At 50.1% G+C, this 18,707-nt stretch overlaps 1 protein-coding gene across 10 annotated transcripts in view; it reads left to right on the top strand.

The window, feature by feature from the left end:
• Positions 1–9,494: 9,494 nt before the first annotated feature.
• The window catches only part of LOC105474537 (FYVE, RhoGEF and PH domain containing 2), a 34,176-nt gene continuing 24,963 nt past the window's right edge, over positions 9,495–18,707 (top strand). For 8 of the 10 annotated variants that reach the window (XM_071097117.1, XM_071097119.1, XM_071097122.1 and 5 more), the window contains exons 1-4: positions 9,495–9,743; positions 12,992–13,223; positions 15,160–15,237; positions 15,900–16,048. In XM_071097117.1, the coding sequence (XP_070953218.1) occupies positions 9,676–9,743; positions 12,992–13,223; positions 15,160–15,237; positions 15,900–16,048 (527 nt within the window). In that variant the 5' untranslated portion in view covers positions 9,495–9,675. The remainder of the gene's footprint in view (positions 9,744–12,991; positions 13,224–15,159; positions 15,238–15,899; positions 16,049–18,707) is intronic. The other 2 variants (XM_071097121.1, XM_071097123.1) reach the window with 2 other exon arrangements.

The following is an 18,707-nucleotide window of genomic DNA, read 5'->3' as shown; positions in this document are numbered from 1 at the left end:
TTGCAGTGAGCTGAGATCCGGCCACTGAACTCCAGCCTGGGCGACAGAGCCAGACTCAGTCTCAAAAAAAAAAAAAAAAAAAAAAGATGTCTCACTATGTTGCCCAGGCTGGTCTCGAACTCTTGGTCTCAAGTGATCTTCCTGCCTTGGCTTCTCAAGGTGCTGGAATTACAGGTGTGAGCCACTGTGCCTGCAGGAAGACAGTTCTAGATAGGAGGAAGGACAAGAGCAAAGGCCCTGAGGTGGGAGTTTGGCGGGGTGGAGGGCAGAGAGAAAGCCAAGGTCCTGGAGCCAAGAGAAAGGGGAGAGTGACCTAGTTGAGGTCAGGGAGTTGGACTTTGCAGGCCATTGGCTGTGGACATGGCAGTCACACCCAGTGAGACAGCAATCAGACTATCCTGATTCAGACTATCCCTAATGTCCTGTAATCCCAGCACTTTGGGAGGCCGAGGCAGGTGGATCACCTGAGGTCAGGAGTTCAAGACCAGCCTGGCCAACGTGGTGAAACCCTGCCTCTACTAAAAATACAAAACTTAGGATTACAGGCGACTGCCACTTTTGAGGCTGAACCTGGGAGGCGGAGGTTGCAGTGAGCAGAGATTGCGCCACTGCACTCCAGCCTGGGCGACAGAGCGAGACTCTGTCTCAAAAAAAAAAAAAAAAAAAAGATATATCACTAATGTAGACCAGAGGAAGGGACCCTTGAAAAGAGTGGGGAAACTGAGGCTACAGTAGGGCCATCCAGCCAGCTTTCTTCCTGAGTTGCCCTGCAGAAGACTGGGAATGTTTGGGGGTTTTTTGTTTTGTTTTTTCTTCTGTTTCCTAGGAATCAGACAGAGGGAATAGGAGCGTGACAGAAGGAAAGGTGGCTCACTCACGTTGGAGCCCTGAGGCCAGAGCTGGTGGGAAACTGAGATGCATTTGTCAAGCCAGAGGCCCAGGCCCTGGGTGGGGGTGGGGGACAGGTCCGGGGCTTGGCTTGATGGGAGCTGGTCCAAGGAAAGACCAAAAGCCAAACTCAGGGAAGGCAAGAGGTGGAGGAAAAAGAACCTTCTGCAACCCCGTCCCGCATGCTGGAACATCCTGCTCCCCCCAAGAAAAGAGGTGTGGAGGGCCTCCTGTGTGGCACGCACTATGCTGACTTCTGGGGACCCAGAGACAAATGAGCCAAGGTCCTGCCTCTTCTGGGTCTTGTGAGGACTGAGGCCTCGGATGGGATTTAGGTTTCATTTCTCCTTGTTTCCCAAGGTCCCAGCACAGGGGCTATTTGCTGAGAGCAAAGAAGGAAGGGACCTGGTGGGAGGAGGGGCGGGAACTCGGCAGCTCTTTGATGGGAGCGATGGTCTGTTAGTGGGCTTCTGTGTGGTTGTTACATAACAGCTCCCTGGAAGAAGGTACAAGAGGAGCCTAGTAACAAGATGCATTCACGCTGGAATCACAGGCAGAGAATAAGTCATGCTATTGTGTGGGAAGATAGCAGAGAGGTAGTGCAGGTGGGGAAATGGGTCGTGGGAGAAAGGTTGTGAGTGGGGAGGGCAGCGGGCTGGCTGTGCAGGAACAATTTGTTCCCTTTCTCCACTTGGAAACCTGTCAGTTCTCTCCAAGCCACTCATGTTTCTTTGTGAGCTGCTGTGAAGAACCAAGCAGTCAGGGCCCCGAGAAAGGCCCACACCTATTTGGATAGAGAAGGAGGCTGTCGCCGGGTGTGAGGCCCCTGTGTGGCGGCCGAGTGCTTGTACTCCGGGTGCCTTCTCGGGCACAGCCTGGCACCACTGCTGGGCTCTGGCCTTGCTTTACTGGCTCCCTTCTGGCGCCTCATGCCCAGACCCCAGCCGTGGCTCTGCCAGGCCCCCTCTCCTCCCCTAGAAACACAATCCTTGCCTCTGACATCTCCCAGTGTCCCGGGGGCGTATCTCCTGCCAGCCTGCACATTCACTGTGGGTTCAGCTCGCCTGCGATTTCACTCTTGGTTTCCCTCCCTGGGCCCCACCTGATCTCTGCTGCTGGTGACCTTGAGTCCTTCCTGAATAGCAGGGTGGGTGCCAGGGCCTGGCACAAGCCCTGCCCAATCCTTGAGAATGCCAACTTTGAAACTAGATAGTTCACACGCTGAAGAAGAAAGAGCTGTTTATGTTCGTCACTGACATCCTCTGGCCACCCACGTCAGGCCTGACACCCATCTGCCACCCACGTCAGGCCTGACACCCCTTTGCTATCTGGGCTGTGCTCTCAGAGCAGATCCTCCTGGGCAGTGAGCCGCAAGGAGCCTGTATTGACAGAGGCGGGTTTTGCCTCCCTGTATTCCTCACAGGACTGAACCAACTCGGAATAATTCCACTCCTCAGGTTGACAATAACATTTAGGAGCACCCAGGCCACAGAGGGTCAGGGGCATATAGCAGGCAAAATATAGCGAGGTTCCTGGAAAAAGTGAAAGCAGAAAGGCCGGCCGGCTTTCCACAGAAGGGGCCAGCACCCTCCCAGAAGAAAGCCTCGTCAAAGGGTGGAATTTCCGGCAGAGGGACAGAGTGGAACAATTCTGGCTGCTTGGGGGAGGGGACAGATGAGACGAGTCTCCAAGGGAGCCCAGCTTTGTTCACCTGCCTCCCTCCAAGCCAGGCATCAGAGGCCCTTGGTGTCCATCCCTCCTATTGGCGGTGTGGCCTCCGCCCACCATGTGACTACCCAGACAGCGCCCTCACCAGGGCCTCCCAAAAGCAGGGGCGGGAGTGGGCAGGAGGAGGAGGTGAGGCGGAGACTGGGAGGGGTGGCAAGGGCTGCAGCAGCCTCTGGCACAGGTCCCTGGAGCCACATCATCCAGCTCACAGGCCTGTCTGTCACGGGCCATTAAGCCCTCGGCAGGTGCTCTGTGCTTGACCGAGGCTGGAGGTGGGATGGTGGGCAAGGGGGAGCCTGGGAACACGCCAGCCTGTCCCCTCCCAGGCCTTGTCAGCCTGAGGATAAATGCTCCTCTGGGAAGTCCTTACTGTCTCCTGAAAAGGCTACACCTTGTGAACCCCTGGAGATTTGCTACACACACACCGTTCATACACACAATGCACACATACATACATGCACATGCACACACACAACCTACACACACACCAGATACACACATGTGTCACACACCCCACAAATACACACGTATATACTCATAGCTTCCTGATCCTAAGTTGTGACACTTCCTCCCTGGTAGCCTCCAAATGCCCCTTCTGCTTTCCCAAAGTTGCCCCAAGAAGTCGTTTGGGCGCCTCCAATCTGCGCACAAAGCCGCTCTGCGCCCCAGGGTAGAGCTCTGCCAGCTGTGGCCCCGCCCAGCCCTGCCGTTCTGCTTGGGCATCCCTCCCTCACCCTCCCTGCCACCTGCCCCCATCTGAGCTATAGGGAACTGAGCTCTTCCATCTTCCCTTGGGCTTGAAAGCAGCAGAGAAGAGGAGAAAAAAGCAAGAAGTTTATTCATGCCAAAGACCCCAAGATCCCTGAAATGGAGATGTTGCCCCTGCCCAGAGGGAGGTCTGTAGACTGGATCAGGGGCTACTCTGCTGAAAACGCTATACTCACCCCCTAACCTTATAAGCACCTCCGTTTGGCAGACAAAGCCTAGTAGGCCCGGCTTCCAGGACCCCTTCAGCCACAGGTTCCACCATTTCCCAGGCCCTGGACACCCATGTGTGTGAGGCCCTGTGTTCTTCCCAGTCTAGCCATGGTCTCTCAAGCCTATATCCCTTTGCAGATGCTGTTCCTTCTGCTTTGAATGCCCCTTCCTGTCTTGTCCACACAGAGTTAACTCATTCTTCATCCTTCATCTTTTTTTTTTTTTTTTTTTTTTGAGACTCTGTCACCCAGGCTGGAGTGCAGTGGCGCGATCTCGGCTTACTGCAACCTCCGCTTCACAGGTTCAAGCAATTCTCCTGCCTCAGCCTCCTGAGTAGTTGGGACTACAGGCACCTGCCACCATGCCTGGCTTTTTCTTTTTTTTTTTTTTTTAATAGAGACGGGGTTTCACCATATTGGCCTGGCTGGTCTCAAACTCCTAACCTCGTGATCCGCCCGCCTCAGCCTCCCAAAGTGCTGAGATTACAGGTGTAAGCCACCGCACACAGCCCATCCTTCATCTTTCATCATTCAAGGTCACCTCTGCCACAAAGCCTTCTGATGACCCTTCTTTGAATGTTCATAACTCCCTTGTTCAAAGCTTTCATCACATCCTATTTTAGTGGTTAACAGGCCCATCTTCCTTATTAGAGTTTGAGCTAAAGGGCCAGGGAATGTGTTTAATCTACAACCTCTACTATAGTATTGACACATAGTAGGTGCTCAAGAAACAGTTATCTACTGAATGCGCGACTTAATGAATAGGGCAGAAAAGACAAAATTAAAGAGACGAACACGAAGTCTCTGAGGAGGAAAAGGAAATTCCAGCAGTAGGTATCAAGGAAGGCTCCCTGGAGGAAGTGAACAGGCTGTTGACAGACTGAAGACATTCTAGCCAGGGGCCCCGTAGCCTGTTAGGAACTGGGCCGTACTGCAGGAGGTGAGTGGCAGGTGAGCATTACCGCCTAAGCTCTGCCTCATGTCCCATCAGCAGTGGCATTAGATTCTCATAAGAGCCCGAATCCTGTTGTGAACTGTGCATGTGAGGGATCTAGGTTGCTCCATCTTTATGAGAATCTAACTAATTCCTGATTATCTGAGTGGAACAATTTCATCCCAAAACCGTCTCCCCCCCACCGCCCCCGCAACCCCAGAAACCAGTCCCTCCTGCCAAAAAGGTTGAGGACCAGTGCTGCAGGCAAAGGGAACTGATTGGTCAAGGCAGAGCGGAGCTATAGCAAAGGCTTCTCTCAAGAGTAAGAGTAAGAATGCTTGTAGCCAACAGTCACCGAGTGCCTACTCAGTACCAGGCCTTACTCTAAGCTCTTCTACATATTATTATCCCATTTAATCTTCATAACAGCCACAGGAGGTTGGCAGTATAATTAATCCCATGTGGCAGAAGAGGAAAGGGACGTTCTGTTACTGGTCCCAGGTGTTACAGAGAAGCAGAAGGACCGGGAGTGACACAATACAGAAGATGGAAGAGCTCAGTTCCCTGCAGCTCAGATGGGGAAAGGTGGAAGGGAAAGAGGGTGATGGAGGGATACCCAAGCCAGAACTGCAGGGATCCAATACAGGATACAGAATTTGACCTTATACAGTGTGGGAGCTGCTTAAAGAGTTAATGCTTCTGAGTCTAAAGTAAGCAGGGCAGGCAGTGGGGAGGAGAAGCTGGCAGTGAGGCAGGGGGAGCAAAGAGGAAGTAAACTAGTGAGGAAGAGCTGGGACTGTGGAGGATGGACAGGCGGCCACCTGCAAGCCATCAACTTTGATGACACAGGTTATCTTTGTCCTGTAGCTAAGCATGCACCTGGCCCAGGAGCTGGACAGCTGAAAAGGAAGAAGATCAGTGGAGAAGAAACAGACCCACATCAACATGCGTGAGCTGCAACAGGGCTGGAGCCCTGCACCAACTCAGGAACCGAACAGGGCTGCTATATCCCCTCTTGCATCCATGGCTAACAGTAGTCCACACCATGCAGGGAAGGGGATTCTGGGGCTGTGGCTCAGCTTAGTTCAGTCACAGTACCTGGCAGGTCTGGATCCCAACCCAGATTGGGTGTGTGTAGGGAAGAAGTAGCTGAGAGTGTCAACCAGTAGGATCTTGATGGCTGCCCAGTGAGTTTGGGATGACTTCAGTGCAATAATGGTGCCGGCTTTAGAGAGTTGTGTGTTGAGTTGGAAGCAAAGGTAGGCATCTACCTGGTGATATCCTGAAGGTGTTGGACATATCTGCTGGGTAGAAGGGCAGGAAAAGGTACCAGTGGGACCTCCAGGGTAAATTCTGAATTGGATGGGAGGTGTGTGTGAATGAGGAGACCAGAAGGCCGCAGCTGAGCTTCAGGTGATGCCGCAGGCACAGGCAGAAAGGCTGGCAGACTGTAAGGGGCCCAAGTCAGAGTGGCAGGGGACAGGGGAGGCAGAGCCCTGGATGATGAGGGAAGGTTGTTTTGGGGGTGTAGACATCTTGGCCTCTTTCTCCTGGATGGAAGCAGCTCTGATGGTGCCTGTGCCGTCTTCAGGGTTGGGGTATTGGAGGCCTCTTGAAGACCCACCTACCCACCCTCCAGCCCCCATGGGAGGGGCAGGGCCCATTGTTCAGGCTCAAAGCACTGGCAGCTGAGGGGTAAGACAATCCTCTGAGGCTTGGGGGGTGATGTCTGTCCATTCCACATGCCTTCTGAGGCGCCCCTGTATGCAGGAAGGGCGCTGGGGTTGGGGACCCACCAGGAAGTGCACATGCTAAGGTATGCCTGCTTGGAGGGAGCAAGCCAGGCAGTGAGCAAACAGACTGGTGGGAGGCAGAGGAGGAAACCCGGGAGAGGAACACCAGGGAGGGAGGCACCCCCAGCCAGGGAAGTGGCATTTAAGGGTGATTCTGACCGAGCCTCTAGACCTAACTACCATCGACAGGAAATCCAGGCTATGGCGCTGCAGTGGGCAAAGTCCTGGCTGTGGGATCTATAGGACAAACAACCCAGTGTCCCCTCCACTATACTGTGTGGGAAAACAGAGAGAACCAGGGAAACCTGTGGATGAAAAGTGAATTCATCCATGTAACAGCTCAGGGAATGTGTGGACCTTATTTGGATTCTGATTTTTTTTTTTAATTTAACATTTATGAGGAATTGGCACTTGGAATGTTTCCTGGATATTTAATTATATTGAGGAATTACTGCTAAATATTTCTTGGGGTATGATAATGGTAATATTATTTCATATGTATATATACATGGCTATATCATGTAAAACATGTATGTCTGTATAAAACAATATTACTATTATGCAGGTGTATATATGCGTATACATTTGTGTGTGTGTATATTTAGTTATTTAAAGGGTTCTTGGCTGGGCGCGGTGGCTCACGCCTGTAATCCCACTACTTTGGGAGGCCAAGGCGGGTGGATCACCTGAGGTTGGGAGTTCGAGACCAGCCTGGCCAACACGGTGAAACTCCTTCTCTACTAAAAATACAAAAATTAGCTGGGTGTAGTGGCTCACGCCTGTAGTCCCAGCTACTCAGGAGGCTGAGGCAGGAGAATCGCTTGAACCCAGGGGGGTGAAGGTTGCGGTGAGCCAAGATCGCGCCGCTGCACTCCAGCCTGGCAACAGAGCAAGACTCAGTTTCAAAAAAAAAAAAAAGAGTTCTTATCTTTTAGAAACACACTAAAATGTTTATGGGTAATGTCATCTGACATCTGGGATTTTCTTCACAATGACATGAGAAGGCAGAGTTGATGTGACTGCAGCAGGGACAGGGGACTGGCTGTGAGTTGAGGTTTGTATGGTCTGGATTAGGGGTTCATGGGATGCATTATACAATTCTGTCTAGTTTTGCATATGTTCTAAATTCTCCATAATAAAAAGTAAAAAATAAAAACAGAGGATTAGTGAGACTTAGGGTTTGGGGCAGGAGCCCGGCATCTGGTGAGAGAAACCACTCAGGCAAAGCTCGGGGTGAGGGCAGCTGTTGGGCATGTGAAGCCCCAGGGGTTCACAGTTGCTGGAGCGCGAAGCTGTGCCAGAGCTTCACGTACCAAGAACACCGAGGCTCAGGCCCTGCATTTCAGGACAAATACCAGGCTCAATGGAGAGCCCTGGCTGGACCAGAGCCCAGTGGGAGGGCCCTGAATGGACTGTGGGGCTTGAAGGAGGGGAACAGAGGCAGCGGCCATTTGTTCTGCAAAGGCCGGGAGACCAGGTGGTACAGGAGGCCTCAGGCAAAGACAACCCAATGTCCTAGGAGCAGGGAGGCCTGGGGATGGAGCAGCAAGAACATGGTCATCCAGGCTCCCAGTGAACCTTTGCTGGAACTGTAGGACACCCACCTTTGCTTTGGAAATCCAGCTTCTCTGTTCTTCCTGGGTGACCTTGGACAAGTTACTTAACCTCTCTGATTCTGTTTCTTCCTATATAAAGTGGGGATAAGAAAGGAGACCATTACTACTACTGCTGCCCTCCTTCCCCCACCTTGCCTAGTTCACAAGACAGGAGGAGAGAGAAAGCAAAAAGTTGGAAAAAAACAAAAGTAAGATAAATAGCCAGACAACCTTAGCACCACCACCCGGCCCTAGGAGTTAAAAAAAAAGTAATAATAATAACATCAACCCCTGACCTAAACTACTTGTGTTATCTGTAAATTCCAGACACTGTATGAAAAAAGCATTGTAAAACTTTTTGTTCTGTTAGCTGATGCATGTAGCCCCTAGTCACGTTTCCCACGCTTGCTCGATTTATCACGACCCTTTCACGTGGACCCCTTAAAGTTGTAAGCCTTTAAAAAGGCCAAGAATTTCTTTTCCAGGGAACTCGACTCATAAGATGCGAATCTGCCGATGCTCCCGGCCGAATAAATCACTTCCTTCTTTAATCCAGTGTCTGAGGAGTTTTGTCTACGGCTCGTCCTGCTACAGGGATAGGAGTAGTACCTACCTCATGAGGTCGTTATAGGATTAAATAAGAAAATACTCATAAAGCACAAAAAAGAGTGTATGTTAGCTGTTATTATCCTCTGAGTTTCAGGGAGGAAACTGCCCTCCCTTGGGGTAACGAGGTGATGACAGCAACAACTAAAACGAGAGAACCCCGGTGGGGAGGTGGGAACATCACAGTACTCCCTGCCACCCTTACCAGGTTTGCGATTATTTTAAATAAAAGAAGCTGTTCCCTGGCCAGGCACGGTGGCTCACGTCTGTAATCCCAGCACTTTGGGAGGCTGAGGCAGAAGGATCACCTGAGGTCAGGAGTTCAAGACCAGCCTGACCAACATGGTGAAACCCCATCTCTACTAAAAATACAAAAAATTAGCCAGACATGGTGGTGGGCGCCTATGATCCCAGCTACTTGGGAGGTTGAGGCAGGAGAATAGCTTGAACCTGGGAGGCAGAAGCTGCAGTGAGCTGAGATCCCACCACTGCACTTCGTCTCTAAAGAATAAAAAAGACGCTGTTTCCTTACAGCTGTGAGCAGGGGCAGATGCAGAAAAGGTGTTGAGAAAGAGATCAAGTAAAAGCCACTGGACCCCCGAGGGAGAAAGTGTGGTTGGCTGGAACCACTAGGCCAAGAAACCAGCCAAGGGTCTGGCTCCAAGTGGACTTTTTTTTTTTTTTTAGAGACGGTGTCTCACTATGTTGCCCAGGTTGGTCTTGAACTCCTAGGCTCAAGCAATTCTCCTGCTTCGGCCTTCCAAAGCACTGGAATTACAGGTGCGAGCCACTGCACCAGCCCAGACTGGGCTCCAGAAACTACCTCTGGGCCCTGTTGCCACCTCTTAGGTGGCTTCTGGAACTGGGGTCTACAGGCGTGAAAGGTCAGCCCCCATGAGGGAGAGGTGGGGCCCGAGTAGGCTCCTCCCACTGCGGGAGCGCTGGCCTTTCCCCTGCAGGGCTGTGGCTCTGGGACCACTTCCTCTTTCTTCACTCTGAAGCCAAGAGCAGACCTGCTGAGCCTCAAGAAAGATGAGAACAGATTCACGGGTGATTTAGCCTATCTGTCCCAGGCCAAGGTGGCTGCATGTGCTAGCTGGAGGCCTCTCTCTCTGCTTCAAGGGTAGCTGAGATCCACCCCGGAAACCGGCAGGATGAAGGAGGCAAGTGAGGAGAAGCTGGCGTCTGTGTCCAACCTGGTCACTGTGTTTGAGAATAGCAGGTATGGGCGGCTGGGCTGGGAGGGTCACCATGGTGGGCTGGCAGCCACCCTCCAACCTTTCTGGCAGCTCTCTCCCTGGGCCGTGCCCCGGACCCTCCTCCTGCTGGGGCAGCCCCACGTTCCTCGGTTACAGATTCCTTGGAGCATGGGAGAGTGTTGGTGGGACACCAGGAGCCAGGCAGGTGTGAGAGTGCCACTATGTGTTGGGAGAGTCCAGACAGGCGTGGTTACGAGCAAGCACGGGCAGATCAAAGCCTGTGTGTGGGCACAGGACCTCACCCAATGCCTGCCAGCACCTCGCAGAAAAAGTGGCTATTCACCAAGCATTCACTCCCTATGATTAGGATAGCCATATAATTTGTCACTCAGCACACAATTGAAACTGAAAGTAAATGCCAATAAAATGTGGTGGTTGCAGGGGAGGCATTACAGGTAAAGCTGGGACCATGGCCGGGCGCGGTGGCTCAAGCCTGTAATCCCAGCACTTTGGGAGGCCGAGACGGGCGGATCACGAGGTCAGGAGATCGAGACCATCCTGGCTAACACGGTGAAACCCCGTCTCTACTAAAATACAAAAAAAAATTAGCCGGGCGAGGTGGCGGGCGCCTGTACTCCCAGCTACTTGGGAGGCTGAGGCAGGAGAATGGCGTGAACCCGGGAGGCGGGGCTTGCAGTGAGCTGAGATCCAGCCACTGCACTCCAGCCTGGGCAACAGAGCCAGACTCCGTCTCAAAAAAAAAAAAAAAAAAGCTGGGACCATATGAGGCAAACCAGAATGTATGGGCAGCCTACTGATAGGGTACTCCCTACTCTAGGCTCATGTCCCTACTCATTTAATTTAATCATTGAGCCTAACAGGGGTAGATTCTATGTCTGTTCCCATCTTGTAGATGAGGAAATGGAGACACAGAGAGGTGAGGATGCCAAGTGCTTTAAGTTAAGTATCTGGGGCAATGCTGGGCTGTCTGTCCGGAGGGAAAAGGCTGGGCCAAATGCGTGGAGTCATTGGTAGCCCTGGGAGCATGTGTGTTTGTGTGTGTGCGCGTGTGTGTGTGTGTGTTGTATGTTATACGTGGCATCGATCCATTCTGCAGGCATTTCTTAAGCTCAGGACTGTGTTAGGGGCTATCCCAGGTAGGGTTTTCTGGATATAGACTCAGACGGAGGTTTGCCACAGGTGGTTTATCAGGGAGAGCTTTGGGAACAACAGCTGTGGGTGTGAGGGAAGCAGGGCTGGGCAGGGGGAGATTCTGAACTGCAGTGCACCTGCCACAGAGGCCTCAGCCTGTCCCAGGGAGCTCTGGAGCTGGGACGCCTCTTGGTTGTTCCAACTGAGGCAGAGGGCTGCATATTTGTATCTCCATGTGAACTGGACAAGAGACTCTGGGTGGGGCAGCTCTTTCTTCCAGAGAGTGATTACCAGAGAGGGACTCAGCCAATAAATTACCCGTCAGCCCCCAGTACTACCAGCAGCTGGTGGGGATGGTGTGGGGAGCCCTCACTCCTGAAGGAGGGACATGGGAGGCACAGGACGGCATCCTACAGGAACTGTAGAGGATGGAGAAGCGTTTCTGTATATTTGGATGCTGAACTCATCCAATAACCATGATGCAAGGTCAATCGATGCAAGACAATAGATGTCCTAGGAATGACCCGGATGCTGTACTGAGGGCACTCATAGCAGGCAATGTTTCCTGTAGGCTTCAGGGTGGAGGTGGCATAGATGTAGACCTAGAAGTCTTCAACTTCCTGAGGTGGGTGATTCTCCCCTGCTTTTCCCGGGGTCTTTGCCAAGCTCGTCCTGTTCAGCACCAAGGACAGCTCTTGGGAGCCGCCTTGCCCACCACCCCCTTGGGTGTGAGTGGATGGCACCACCTCACTCAACATGCTTGATGTGGACTAGGCACACTTGGGTGGAGCCCCTCAGCATGCTCTGCTCTGCCCAGGCGACACCCCTGCAGGAGCAGGCAGCCCTTAGACGGGAGTTAGGTCCTAGAGGGTGAGAGCCACTCCTTACTGAGTGAGGGGACCCATGCCAACTGCCTTGGCCTGGGCTTCTTTATGAGGTCTCCAGCACCTCAGCTGATCTGAAACTGAGGGGTCTAAGAGGAAACAGAAGCTGGCCAGGGGCACTAGAACAGAAATGCAGAACCTGAAACCACATGTAGAACAGAAAGCCTGAGAACCAGCAACGCCCATGAGCTGCAGACCCATAGGTTGAGGAACCAGGGACTGGGGTGCCAGGGAGGGGTGGGAGAGCCTTGGAGTAGCCACACAGCACTAGGTCCCAATGCTCTCACTGCCACAAACCCAAATGTGTCAGTTGGGGCAAGTTACTTTGACTCTGCGGACCTGTTTCTCCTTTACTCAAATGGGGAGGGGCAGGTTAGGGTGAAGGCTCAGGAAGCAATTGCCTGATTTGAATCCCACCTCTGCCACTTCCGAGCCGCATGTTACTTATCCTGTCAAGACCTCAGTTTCCTTGACTGCAAAACATGGGTAATGAAAACCTTTCTCGTGGAGTTTTGGAGATTCGCATTTGTTTGGCCTTCCATTTCCTGGCCTGTCTTTCTCATAAGGATGCCTGCCCTGTGCTGTCATCATGAGCCTTTCCACACTGAGGGCAACGCTGGGTATATTCAGCAAGGGTGGGCTCTGTTACCTAAAGAATTTGACTGGCTTGCAGAACCCAGTACACAGGGCAATAAAGGTGCCCTATGAAGGCCCATCCCTGGGAGAACAGAGAATCTGCTGCTGGGCTGGGTCTTCCTGCTTCTGTACATGTGGAGAGTGTTGATCCCATTGAAAAGCCCCAGCTTTTGCAGGCCTTCTCTCACTTTAGATTGTTCTGTGGCTCCCACCTTCCCTCGATGTATAGGTTACCGATGTGGAAACTGAAAACAGAGGTGAGGTCCAAAGGTGAGGATGATCCAGGGGGTACCGCTTAAAAACCCCTATATACAGAAAGGATTCCTGGACACTGTGGTTTCATTTTAAACAAGGAAGTATGTAGTTCCCCAGAAAATAAAATACAGTCCACCCTGACTCATTTTGAACACTGAGTTCCTCCCAAGAATGTGTTGGGAAAGAAGTGAAAGTCTTACTTAGCATGTTCCCAAAGAAAGCCAGGCACCCAGGGTTCCCTGCACTGGAGATTTGTACCAGGCAACCACATCCACACCAGGGACTTGCTGGTGTTTTCCCTGTTCTCCAGGGAGGAAACCCTCAGGTCTGTCTCTTCTCCTCAGGACTCCAGAAGCAGCACCCAGAGGCCACAGGCTAGAGGACGCGCATCACCACCCTGAGTGCAGGCCTCCCAGGTCCCCAGGACCGTGGGAGAAGCTGAATGTTGGGGAGGCCATGGGGTCTGAGCCCAGGACAGTCAGCGGGAGGTACCTGAACTCCCTGAAGAACAAGCTGTCCAGTGGAGCCTGGAGGAAATCTTGCCAGCCTGTGACCCTCTCAGGATCGGGGATGCAGGTGCCTGAGGGCTGAGGTAGAGGTGTGGGGTGCTGTGGTGGGGAGCTCTCCCTGACCTCTCCTCCACACATTCTTCCCTAGCCAGAGCCAGTTGTTCCCCAGGTGGGGATCTTGTGTGACCAGAGGTCAGCTGGGAGCTAGATTTCCCCATGCTTAATGGTCTTTGATTCACTGACTGCCTGCTACGGACTGTGCTGGATCACTTCGCGAGTCCCTCGTGTAGGAGGTTTTTGGACAAGGAAGTTGAAACACAGACAGTTTTAAGGAACTTATTCAAGGCCACACAGCTTGGAACAGTCTCCAGCTTGTGAACCTGATACTCTTCTCAGGTGGGACCTCAGTTTACCCACTGGAGGAGACAACAATCTCAACCTAGAAATAGAGGTCTGAGTGTGAATTGTCCTGCCCTTAGACTAAAGCCCGGTCTGATTTCTTCTGTGGCTTGCAGTTTTCTCATCTGTAGAGTTCAAGGGTTGACATGCAAATACTGTGCACCCAAATTCCCTGGAGTCACATCCCAGCACTTCTGCTTACTAACTGTGTGTCCTGGGTCAAGTCACTTGAGTCTCTTTGTGCCCGTTTCCTCATTTGTAAAATGGGGATGGTGGTTGTAGTGATGTGTCCTGGTTTTCAATCACTGCTGAACAAACCTCTCAAAAATGTAGCAGCTGGCCGGGCACAGTAGCTCATGCCTGTAATGCCAGCACTTTGGAAGGCCGAGGTGGGTGGATCACCTGAGGTCAGTAGTTCAAGACCAGCCTGGCCAATACAGGGAAACCCTGTCTCTACTAAAAATACAAAAATTAGTTGGGCATGGTGGCGGGCACCTGTAATCCCAGCTACTCAGGAGGCTGAGACAGGAGAATCACTTGAATCCAGGAGGTGGAGGTTGCAATGAGCTGAGATCATGCCACTACACTCCAGCCTGGGTGAGAGAGCAAGATTCTGTCTAAAAAAAAAAAAAAAAAAAAAAAAAAAACACACACACAAAAAATGTAGGGGCTGAGTGTAACTGTTTATTATTTCTCACATTTTGTGAGTTGCCTGGGATGCTGCCGGGAGGTTTCTCTACTGGCCTCACTTGGGGGTCTGTATGATTCTGCTTGGGCTGCCGTAGCAAAATACCCCAGACTTCAACACCAGACATTTATTTTCTCACAGTTCTAGAGGCTGGAAGGCCAAGTTCAAGGTGCTAGCGGGTTTGATTTCTGGGCAGGTCTCTGTTCTTGGCTTGAAGACTGCCACTTTTTCAGTGTGTCTTTACATGGCCATTTCTTTGTCATCCCTGGTGTGCCTTCCTCTTCTGACATTAATCCTACCAGTTTAGTTCCCTACTCTTATCATCCCATTTAACCTCAATTACCTCATTCAAGGCCTCATCTCCAAATACACTTACATTGGGGGTTAGGGCTTCAACACAGGGATTTGGTTGGGGGACACAGTTTAGTTCCTAACAGGGTCTCTCAAGTAGCTGCAGTCAGAGGGCGGCTGAGGCTGGAATGCCCAAGACAGCTCAGCTCGCAAGTCTGGCATCTGGGCAGGGACAGCCAGAAGACTGGGCTCAGCTGGGATGCTGGCAGGGCTGGGCTCTTTCTCCGTGTATTCTCCAGGCCTCTCCTCTCCACGTGGCCTGTCCATGAGGTCTCCCTATCAGAGGTGCCAGACCCCTTGATGTAGTGTTCACAGCTCCTAAGACAGCACAGGTGGAAGCTTCCGGGCCTCTTAAGGCTAAGGCTGAGAACTGGCACAGCCTTACTCAGCTGCATTCTCTGTGAAAGCCATCCCAGGGCCGGCCCAGATGCACTGCGGGAGGGCATGAATCCCGGAAGGTGTGCTTCACTGCAGCAACTTTGGAGACTGAACTGAGGTCCCCATCAGAGGAGACCAAAGCTGTCTTTCCCCTTTTTCTTCTTTTCTCCCCTCCAATCATCCGCAGGAGCCAGAGAAGAAGATCGTCCAGGAGCTGCTGGAGACAGAGCAGGCCTACGTGGCACGCCTCCACCTGCTAGACCAGGCCAGTGGCCAGGACACCCCCCTCCAGAGCCCCAGCCCTGGGTCTCCTCACCCGACCCCTTCTCAGCCTTCCCACCCCACTCACCAGAGCTGAGTCAGGACCCCTGGCTAAGGCTTCCAGGAAGCCTTAGCCCTTTAACCTCAACGACTGGGGTTGGGGTAGAATCAGGAGGTCTTGTTAACAGCACTCCCTATTCTGCCCGTGGTGCCCAGGCTGGCCCCTGTATAGCAGAGAACACACCATCTGGCCCTTGCAGGCCTGCACAGTATCCTCATCTGTCATCTCAATGCCCACAACTTCACAACGACCTTACCTTTCATAGTTTTTAAGGACCCCTAAGGCTAGAGGGTTATTCATCGTCGCAGGGAGCTCTATTCTGATGAAGTCCAAGACCTCCATAGACCCAGGTTGGGCCTGTTTATGGCATTCATCAGCTTCCAGTCTTTGGCCAAGTCCCTGCATCTCTAGGCTTTGCCTTGCCCCTCTGTAAAGTGGCCAGAACACAGCCTCCCCTGCCTTCTCTTCCTGCGGTTGCTGTGAGGATGCCAGGAGATCAGGAAGGTGGAAGCATGCAGTAGGCTGGGTGGGACCCTAGTTCCCCCAAGCTGGTGTGTGGGTGGCTCCCTGTCACTGCAGTGAGTGACCAGTGGTGGCGGCTACAGGTGTTTTTCCAGGAGCTGCTGAGGGCGGCCCGCAGGAGCAAGGCCTTCCCCGAGGACGTGGTCAGGGTCATCTTCTCCAACATCTCCTCCATCTATCAGTTCCATTCTCAGTTCTTCCTCCCAGAGCTGCAGCGGCGCCTGGATGACTGGTGAGGTCCTCTGGGAGCCCCTGAGGTCTCAGACCAAACCCTGGCCAGGTGGAGGTGGGGAGAGCCCCCAGGGCACTGGGTTCAGCTCCTAGGGCCAGGCCCTTGTTGTGTGGCCGTGACAGTCTCCTCCGCGGGGCTTGGTCTGTCTGCACAGTGAGGGGCTTGGGTGAACGCGCCCTGAGAGGCTGTATGTGTACAGACTGCTTCCTGGGGAAAGGGGTGGATCAGGACCTGGCCAAGTCAAGTGACCAAGTGACTTTGGGAACAGTGAAAATAGCCAGTGCTAACTGAGGGCTTCCTACAGGCCTGACCTTGGGCTTTCCACCTATTAACTCACTCAATCTTCATATCAGCCTGCTGTGTGATGATGGCATCATGGTTGTGCAAGAAACCGTCTTGTTTTCAGAGACGGCTACTAAAGCATTTAGCAGTGAAGTTACTTGCATTATATAGTTTGCCACGGAGTCTAGGATGTCCTTTAAGATCTTTGGCAAAGAAGAATGTTAGTAATGGTTAAACCTAGTGATATATTGATTGCTTAAAACATTTATAATAAACTCTTTTTTTTCTTTTTTTTTAAGAAAAGAATAGCCGGGTTTAGTGGCTCACGCCTGTAATCCCAACACTTTGGGAGGCCAAGGAGGGTGGATCACTTGGGCTCAAGAGTTTGAGACCAGTCTGGGCAACATGGTAAAACCCCATCTCTACCAAAAATACAAAACTTAACCAGGCGTGGTAGCAGACACCTGTAGTCCCAGCTGCTCAGGAGGCTGAGGTTGGAGGATTGCTAGAGCCCAGAAAGTCGAGGCTGCAGTGAGCCATGATCGTCCCACTGCACTCCAGTCTGGGTGACAAAGAGAGACCCTGACTTAAAAAAAAAAGAAAAGAAAAGAAAAGAAAGAAGGCCGGGCGCGGTGGCTCAAGCCTGTAATCCCAGCTCGGGAGGCCGAGGCGGGTGGATCACGAGGTCAGGAGATCGAGACCATCCTGGCTAACATGGTGAAACCCCCCCGTCTCTACTAAAAAAAAAAAAAAATACAAAAAAACCTAGCTGGGCGAGGTGGCGGGCGCCTGTAGTCCCAGCTCCTCAGGAGGCTGAGGCAGGAGAATGGCGTGAACCCAGGAGGCGGAGCTTGCAGTGAGCCGAGATCGCACCACTGCACTCCAGCCTGGGCGACAGAGCGAGACTCCGTTTCAAAAAAAAAAAGAAAAAGAAAAAGAAAAGAAAGAAAAGAAAAGGCCGGGCGTGGTGGCTCACGCCTGTAATCCCAGCACTTTGGGTGGCCGAGGTGAGTGGATCACTTGAGGTCAGGAGTTCGAGACTAGTCTGGTCAACATGGTGAAACCCTGTCTCTACTAAAAATACAAAAAAATTAGCCGGGCACTTTGGCATGTGCCTGTAATCCTAGCTGCTGGGGAGGCTGAGGCAGGAGAATCACTTGAACCCAGGAGGCAGAGGTTGCAGTGAGCCAAAATCGCGTCACTGTACTCCAGCCTGTGAGACAGAATGAGACCTGTCTTTAAAAAAAAAAAAAGAAAAGAAAAAGACATGAAAAGAGAAAAGAAAAGAAAAACCCTATAAGATCGCCTGTCATCATTCCAATTTTTTTCAATGAGAAAATTAGGGTACAAAGAGGTTAAGTGACTTGCCCGGGAACACAGCTGGCATGATTTGTGCATCTCAGGAATCAGGCTCAGGAAGCCTCACTCCCAGGCCATGGCTCCTTGCTGCTCTGCTCTAGCAAGTCCTGCCATGGGATGATCCTGGAAAAGTTCTCTGTGTGTGTGTGTGTGTGTGTGTGTGTGTGTGTATATAATATATATATAATACATGTATTATATATAATACATTATATATAATATATTATATATATAAAATATATATTATATATAATATACATTATATAAATGCATTAAATATATATAAATATATAAACATGTATATATAAATATATAAATATGTATATCTACTTATTTATATATAAGTAAATAAATATATACATTATATACTACATACAATATATTTAATATATAAATATATTATATAATGTTATATAAAATACATATTTATATATTTATATGTATAAATATATTTAATATAAAATACATATTTATATATTTATATGTATAAATATATTTAATATATAATACATATTTATATATTTATAAGTATAAATATATTTAATATATAATATATATTTTATATATACATCTATAATATGTATAAATATATATTATATATTTATATTATATATAACATATAGTATATTATATACATATAGTATATTATATGTTATATATAATATATTTATATGTATAAATATATAATATAATATATACTTAATATATAATATATATCTTTTTATATATGCGTATTTATATATACTTATATATAAACATATAAATATACATATTTACTTATTTATATTTACACATGTATATGTAAATATATACATATTTATATATTTATATATTAAATACACATGTTTACATATATACATATTTATATATGTATATGTTCATATATGCATATTTATATATTTTTATATATTTAATGTATTTATATATTATATATTTTATATGTATATATTTGTATATAATACATTTTTATATATTTATTTTTTATGTATTATATATTTATATATTATGATATTTTGAT

The sequence above is a fragment of the Macaca nemestrina genome, chromosome 5 (genome assembly GCF_043159975.1).
Source record: "Macaca nemestrina isolate mMacNem1 chromosome 5, mMacNem.hap1, whole genome shotgun sequence".
Classification (NCBI taxonomy): Eukaryota; Metazoa; Chordata; class Mammalia; order Primates; family Cercopithecidae; genus Macaca; species Macaca nemestrina.
This window is presented reverse-complemented; position numbering and strand designations above follow the sequence as displayed.